General features: G+C 42.3%; 1 protein-coding gene across 1 annotated transcript; it reads left to right on the forward strand.

Moving 5' to 3' along the window:
• Nucleotides 1–504, forward strand: LOC139334404 (hepcidin-like). Its single transcript, XM_070967258.1, has 3 exons — nt 1–87; nt 187–249; nt 392–504. Exons 1-3 carry the CDS (start codon nt 1–3, stop codon nt 497–499), a joined length of 258 nt encoding a protein of 85 aa, XP_070823359.1. The 3' UTR covers nt 500–504.
• Nucleotides 505–7,901: the final 7,397 nt, after the last annotated feature.

Below are 7,901 nucleotides of genomic sequence, written 5' to 3' on the forward strand. Positions count from 1 at the left end.
ATGAAGACATTCAGTGTTGCAGTTGCAGTGGCCATCGTGCTGACCTTCATTTGTCTTCAGCAGAGCTCTGCTGTCCCAGTCTCTGAAGTAAGAACTTGACTTCAGTCATTTCATTTTCTTCTCAGCTGTGAGTGTTTTGTCAAAATACTGAGATGTTGTTCCTAAATTCACCAAATTCATTAACAGGTGGAAGAGCTGGAGGAGCCAATGAGCCTTGAACATCTGGAGATTCCAGTGGAATTGTGGACGGTACGTTCAGTTAACTGAATGAATGAAGTCAAATAACATGAGCCATATGAGCAGCAGGAGCATCAGAGCAGCAGAGAGAATAAACAGTGAGAGATGATGCTGGAGATGAACACCCTGCTCATGTCTCTTGTCTTTCACACAGATGCCGTATAGCAGCAGAATGAAGCGTCACAGCAGCCCCGCTCGCTGTAAATTTTGCTGCGGTTGCTGTCCTAACATGCACGGATGTGGTGTCTGCTGCAGGTTCTGAGGATTCTGCACCAGCCCGGAAACAACAACCACTAAATATTCATTTATGAAGCTTTTTTTTTTTTTTTTTTTCATCTGACAGCATTTTTTCAGCTTTCAGTTGTACTTGTGGTTGTAAATATCTGAAGATGTGAATGGAATTGGTCATACTGTTGTTCATGTGTAATGTCACCGTATCATCCACTCTGTGCTCAATATCTGCTGATACTACAGTGTATCATCACAATAAACTTCAATTTGACTAATATATCATGTGTGAACCTGCTCTTTAAACATTGTTATTGTCTTATTTTAATCTGGAGTCAATGTGACAGTCAACTTTTCTTTGAACTGTGTCAAATGCATCTCCTGGATTAGCTTTTATGTCATAAATAAGCCAGAATATCAAGTTATCTCATTGAAGAATTTCCACAATTGGCATAGAAATTGTCTCAGTTTATTCTCAACATTTATTTTACTAATATCTTGAATTACATGATATTCAATAAAAGTCAGTCCATGAAAACACTGACATATACCTGTTGTTTTTCTTGTTGTTGTTCGTTTCAATCTTGAACAATCTGCAGCAGTGATAGAAAACCTGCAGAACTTGAAGTGATGATCAGCTCAACTTGATTATTGTCTACAATGGTCTGTACTCCCTGCACAAATGAACATTATCAACATGTTTAGCTTCAGCAAAAGGACACAAATGTGACTAAAATGTCTGTGTGAGAGTTAATGGAAAAATGTCAATGTATTGCACCATATTTATACCCATTTGTCGTAAAAGATGTGATGCAGCTGAATTTCTTGCAGCTGCATGAAATTGGGTACACGTGATTTTATCAAGGTAACCACAGAGGGTCATCATGCATTATATCCTTGCAGACAGTACTTTACAATATAGTGGCTGAAGACAATAAGTCATGTTGAAGAAAAGTGCTTGGATCGACTAAAAACATTTGTTGCTGATAAACAAAGTGACATGTGATCATCATGACTGTCAATGATGAACTTCTACAAAGTATTTTAACAAATTGATGGATATCTCAAATCAGGTTCATACTATGTCAATATTAGATTTATTTTGTTATTTTCGTCACATGAAGAAAGCAGGTGTGACATCACAGTTATCAAATGAGTGGATTAGGGAATATTGGTGATTGCATCATCTGTCTGGAAAAGCTGACGCTGAAGAAACTTCAAACGGCCCCTGTAATAACTGATAGTTTCTGCACCAGTCTGGAATTTCAACAACAACCACTAAATATTCATTTATGAAGCTTTTTTTTTTTTTTTTTTGACAACAGTTTTACAGCTTTCAGTTGTACTTGTGGTTGTAAAGATGATGTGAAGATGTGACTGGAATTGATTGTAATGTAGTTCATGTGTAATGTCACCGTATCATCCACTCCGAGCTCAATATCTGCTGATACTACAGTGTACTATCACAATAAACTTCAATTTAACTAATATATCATGTGTGAACCTGCTCTTTAAACATTGTTATTGTCTTATTTTAATCTGGAGTCAATGTGACAGCTAACTTTTCTTTGAACTGTGTCAAATGCATCTCCTAGTTTAGCATTTATGTCACAAATAAAGCAGAATGGCAAGTTAACTCATTGATGAATTTCCACAATTGGCATATTAATATTCTCAGTCTATTCACTATGCTAATATGCTAAATTACATAATAATCGCTAAAAGTCAGTCCATGAAAACACTGACATATACCTTGTTGTTGTTGATGTTGTTGTTCTTTTCAATCTTGAAAAATCCTCTGGTGCACATGAGGTGACTCATTTTTCTTGCAGGAGTGATAGAAAATCTGCAGAACTTTAAATGATGATCAGCTCAACTTCATTATTGTCTACAATGGTCTCTAGTCTCTGCATAAATTCCCTTCAGTCACTCCTGTGTCCCTCAAGAGGCGCATGGTTGACAGCCCCACAAAGCCTCTGCATCCCAACTCAAAAGGGCGGAAGGCAGTCTTCCAGCCAGCCTCCTGACACTCTGCAGCCAGCTCGGCGGATTTGGCCTTCTTGTGCTCGAAGGCAGCCTCAATCCCTTCCTCATGGGGAATTGTCAGTTCGATGAGTTGCGCCGACCTTGCGTTAATGGACCAAACAACAATGATGAGGGACGGAGAAATGTGGTGGTGATCTCTGTGGGGAACCGAAGTTGCCTATCGAGGTCAACCTTCATGACCCACTCCTGTTTAAGGGAACAGGGTCTATGTGTTTCTCTTGGCCTGGTGTATCTTTTATCCCCACCTTCCGTGACAAAGTTGATGTGGCTCTCTGCCAGTGGTGACTTTATTGTTGTCTTGTCAACACCTCTCCAACACCTCAGCTAGCTTTCTCAGGAGATGGTTGTGGCGCCATCTGTAGCGTTCCTGACAGATCGTGATCATACAGTCTGACAGAATGTGATGGAGGCTTGCGTTGTGGGCATTGCAGAGGTAACAGCATTCCTCGTTCCCAAACCACTGTTGGAGCTTACAAAGACAGGGAAGTGTCTTGCAGATTGCATGAATGAGGAATCTAAGCTTTGCCTGTGGAATCGTCCACAGGTCTGACCAACTGATGTTCCAGTTGACAACTCCCTCCCAAGTTGTCCAACTTCCTTGTTGGCCCTGCGACATAGCCTTGACCTTGTAGCTCTCTTCCTCCATCCTCAACATCTCCGCCACCACCATCTCCTTCCCCTCCTTGCGGTTGGCTTTGGACCAGGAAGTGAGGCACCTCTCCCCATCCTCGTCCTTCTCTTCCTACCGGACACTGCCGACAACCTCTTGATGTTACAGCCTGCCAACAGCATGTTTGACTTCAGTTTAAGCATTCAACTTTCGGCCCGTCAGAACCTTGATGTTTGCGTTTCTTACTGACTGATCAGTGGACTCTCTTAGCTCAAGAACCAGCCTGGTCTTCTCTTGCATATAGGCCTGCCTGATGGATTACAGTGGCAGTTGCAGTGTGTTCTTCCCGAAGAGGCCTGTTTCGGAGAGGCACCCTGGCAGCGCCAACCACTTTCGGATGAATGAGTTGGCTTTTCTGTCCATCTTTCTTGTGGTAGATGAGGAGATCTCACTCATTTTCAGCGGCCACATTACCCTCTTGCAGAGAGTGAACTGGTAGCACCAGACCTTGTACTTCCTAGGGAGTTGGCTTTGGTCGATCCTTGCCAGGCCGTCTGTTAGCTGCTTCATGACAGTTCTCTCCATCTGTTTGTCAGACAGTTTGGTGGTATATTGAAGTGGTGGTGTAATCTTGGAGGGCAAAGCATATCTGCAGATCATTGAGGTAGGATGCAATCAGGTTCTTTCTGAAGGGGGCATGTAGGAGAACTCCATAGCGTAGTTGATCAGCTGGTGTGGGACTGATCCATACGCTTTGGCAAGGTCAAGCCAGATGACATGCAGATCAGTCTCCTCCCACTTGGCCTTCTGGATCTCGCCCCAGATCATCGTGCAGTGCTCTACACACCCAGGAATCCTGGGACTCCTGCTTTCTGGCCGTTGGTGTCAATGTAACCACTCTCTAGCAGGTAGGTGGTCATCTTTCTGGTCATTACACAGAAGAAGATCTTTCCCTCTACATTTAGCAGATCGATGTTTCTGAATTGGCTTATATCTTTGGAGTTTTGCCTCCTTGGGGATGAAGACCGCCACCGCTCTTTGCCATTCTGATGGAATGAATTGTTTCTTCCAGGCAGTTCGTAAAAGGTACCAAAGCAGCTCTAGTACCTCGGGGTAGTGCTTGTAGAACTTGTAGGGGACTCCATTGGGCCAGGTGTGGAAGAGGACCTTGTCTTCTTAATGACTTGCCTGACTTTAATGAGCTTGGGGGGCATGGTGTTGAATTCAGCTGTTGGTGGTGTAGGCCGAGGCAAATACCCTGGTGTTCCTGCAGGGATGTTCCTTAACGGGTCACTGTACTGCCTTTTGGCATGATGTTCCACCTGCTCCCTGGTGGCTTCAAGCTTCCCACTCTTCTTCTCGTCCAGCAGCTGTCTGGCATGCTTGAAGGGATTTTTGAAGAAGCCGGTTCACTCTTTTTGCTTCCGTTTGCTATGCTTGCGGATGGGTTCAGCTCTGCGAAGCCTGGCTAACCTTTGTTGGACCTCCTCCCACAGGGCTTTCAGACCCTTTCTCTCTGGCTGCATTGCCTTCCTCCAGTTCTTGTGGAGTTGTTGGTGCCTTTGCACAAGCTGGATGATCTCATTTTCTCTCCTTCCCTTTTCTCTCGGGGCAGTCCTCTGTTTGGGGATAGCTTCGCCAAACCTGTCCTTACAGGACAGGATATTATATCCCCAAACCTCCCTAGGGAGGTCTTCCAGGCATGCCCCACCGGGAGGAGGCCCAGAGGAAGACCCAGGACACGCTGGAGTGACTATGTCGCTCGGCTGGCCCGGGAACGCCTCGGGATCCCCCCAGAAGAGCTAGAGGAAGTGTCCGGGGAGAGGGAAGTTTGGGCGTCCCTGCTGAGACTGCTGCCCCTGCGACCAGGCTGCGGATGCAGCGGGAGAAGATAGATGGATGGATGGATGGATGGATGAATGGATGGATGGATGGATGGATGGAATTTCAACATAAGATGCAATATATCAATCTTTTAATCAGGTATATTTTTACTCCTATGTGTAATATCAATACTCCAGGAGTACTATCAACCAATGTGCAATATCAGTACCGATTGATGCTATTTTTCAACATTTCTTGTTTATATTGTTTATACTGCTTGTTTGATATTTAATGTCCTTTTTACTGATGCCCTCTATTTTTGCTATCCACTGTAATCCTGCTGTAATTCCGGAAATTTCCCCACTGTGAGACTAATATAGGAATATCTTATCTTATCTTATCTTATCTTATCTTATCTTATCTTATCTTATCTTATCTTATCTTATCTTAGCTTAGCTTATCTTATCTTAGCTTATCTTAGCTTCAGCAAAGGACACACATGTATCCACAATGTCTGTGTGAGAGTTAATGGAGATATGTGGATAAATTGCATGTACTGATACACATTTGTCACAAAGGATGTGATGCAGCTCTATTGTTTTGCAGCTGTATGAAATTTGTGTACTCGTGATTTTATCAAGGTGACCACAGAGTGTCATCATGCATTATATCATTGCAGACAGTACTTTACAATATAAAGCTGCAATTAGGGAATTTTTACGGACAGATCTATGGAAAAAGGGACAGAACACTGAAAGAGAATTAAAGCATATTAAGTACTCCTGCAGTTTGGACTATGTGTAGGTAACTGGTCCATTGTTGCCTCTCTCAAGATCTTGTGTTCTCTCTAAACTGTCTGCTCTCACTTACTTGTCCTGGAGAAATGGGTTCCTAAACATCAAATATAAATGAAATTTTAGATAATCTTGAATAGAAGCTTGAATCCTGCATCACCTCCTGCACACAGCGGACATTCATGAGAATATTTGCTGCTTTTAATGTAGGTGCAACAAATTAAAGCCTTGCTTGAAGTTACTGGACATCAGTGAATACAGCATTGCATACACACTAAGGTTAACTTCAATGAGCTCAATAGCTGCATGTTTCAAATGAAGATAAAGACTGAAAGATATGTTTACATTGTCATCGTGGTTCATTATTTGGGAATATTGGTGGTTGCATCATCTGTCTGGAAAAGTAGACGCTGAAGAAAATGGCCCCTGTAATAACTGACACTCTATGACAGAACAGTACTGTAAAGCAAACCGATAAGAGACAAAATGTTCATGATTGATTTGTGGAGCAAACACACAAAAAGTAGAGATTTTCCAGTCACCATTGCTGAGGAATTTCCCAGTCTCATTCCCAGCATCCCTCAGAGAGTGATGCAAGACTGTGCCTGATAGCAGTCACTGGACTGTAGTTGTTGGCAGTGATGAGGCAACAGTGGTCCAGGTGCGTATAAATAGCAGCACATCTTACAGACTCAACCATCAGACAGGAGAAGAAGTCAAAGGAGTTGACAAGAGTCACCAAAGAGTCAAAGGATTTAACAAGTCATCAACTCAAACCCTCCAAAGATGAAGACTTTCAGTGTTGCAGTTGCAGTGGCCGTCGTGCTCACCTTCATTTGCCTTCAGCAGAGCTCTGCTGTCCCAGTCTCTGAAGTAAGAACTTGACTTCAGTCATTTCATTTTCTTCTCAGTTGTGAGTGTTTTGTCAAAATACTGAGATGTTGTTCCTAAATTCACCAAATTCATTGACAGGTGGAAGAGCTGGAGGAGCCAATGAGCCTTGAACATCTGGAGATTCCAGTGGAATTGTGGACGGTACGTTCAGTTAACTGAATGAATTAAGTCAAACACCACGAGCCAGATGAGCAGCAGGAGCATCAGAGCAGCAGAGAGAATAAACAGAGTGAGAGATGATGCTGGAGATGAACACCCTGCTCATGTCTCTTGTCTTTCACACAGATGCCGTATAGCAGCAGAATGAAGCGTCACAGCAGCCCCGCTCGCTGTAAATTTTGCTGCGGTTGCTGTCCTAACATGCACGGATGTGGTGTCTGCTGCAGGTTCTGAGGATTCTGCACCAGCCCAGAATTGCAACAACAACCACTAAATATTCATTTATAAAGCTTTCTTTTTTATCTGACAGCATTTTTACAGCTTTCAGTTGTACTTGTGGTTGTAAATATCTGAGGAAGTGACTGGAATTGGTTGTAATGTAGTTCATGTGTAATGTCACCGTATCATTCACTCTGTGCTAAATATCTGCTGATACTACAGTGTACTATCACAATAAACTTCAATTTGACTAATATATCATGTGTGAACCTGCTCTTTAAACATTGTTATTGTCTTATTTTAATCTGGAGTCAATGTGACGGTCAACTTCTCTTTGAAATGTGTCAAATGCATCTCCTGGATTCGCTTTTATGTCATAAATAAGCCAGAATATCAAGTTATCTCATTGAAGAATTTCCACAATTGGCATAGAAATTGTCTCAGTGTCTTCTCAACATTTATTTTACTAATATCCTGAATTACATGATATTCAATAAAAGTCAGTCCATGAAAACACTGACATATACCTGTTGTTCTTCTTGTTGTTGTTCGTTTCAATCTTGAAAAATCCTCTGGTGCACACGAGGTGACTCATCATTTTTCTTGCAGCAGTGATAGAAAACGTGCAGAACTTGAAGTGATGATCAGCTCAACTTGATTATTGTCAACAATGATTTCTACTCCCTGCACAAATGAACATTATCAACATGCTTAGCTTCAGCAAAAGGACACAAATGTACCTACAATGTCTGTGTGAGAATTAGTGGAAAAATGTTGATGTATTGCACCATATTTACAAACATTTGTCTCAATGGATGTGATGCAGCTCAATTGTTTTGCAGCAGCATGAATTTGGGTACATGTCATTTCATCAAGGTGACCACAGAGGG

The sequence above is a fragment of the Chaetodon trifascialis genome, chromosome 7 (assembly GCF_039877785.1).
Source record: "Chaetodon trifascialis isolate fChaTrf1 chromosome 7, fChaTrf1.hap1, whole genome shotgun sequence".
In the NCBI taxonomy this organism is placed as follows: domain Eukaryota; kingdom Metazoa; phylum Chordata; class Actinopteri; order Chaetodontiformes; family Chaetodontidae; genus Chaetodon; species Chaetodon trifascialis.

Bases quoted from the DNA above. Each gene is read 5' to 3' on its own strand.
- LOC139334404 (XM_070967258.1), top strand. From the start codon at position 1: ATGAAGACATTCAGTGTTGCAGTTGCAGTGGCCATCGTGCTGACCTTC. The intron at 88-186 runs GTAAGAACTTGA...ATTCATTAACAG, and splicing joins CTGCTGTCCCAGTCTCTGAA to GTGGAAGAGCTGGAGGAGCC. The intron at 250-391 runs GTACGTTCAGTT...TCTTTCACACAG, and splicing joins TTCCAGTGGAATTGTGGACG to ATGCCGTATAGCAGCAGAAT.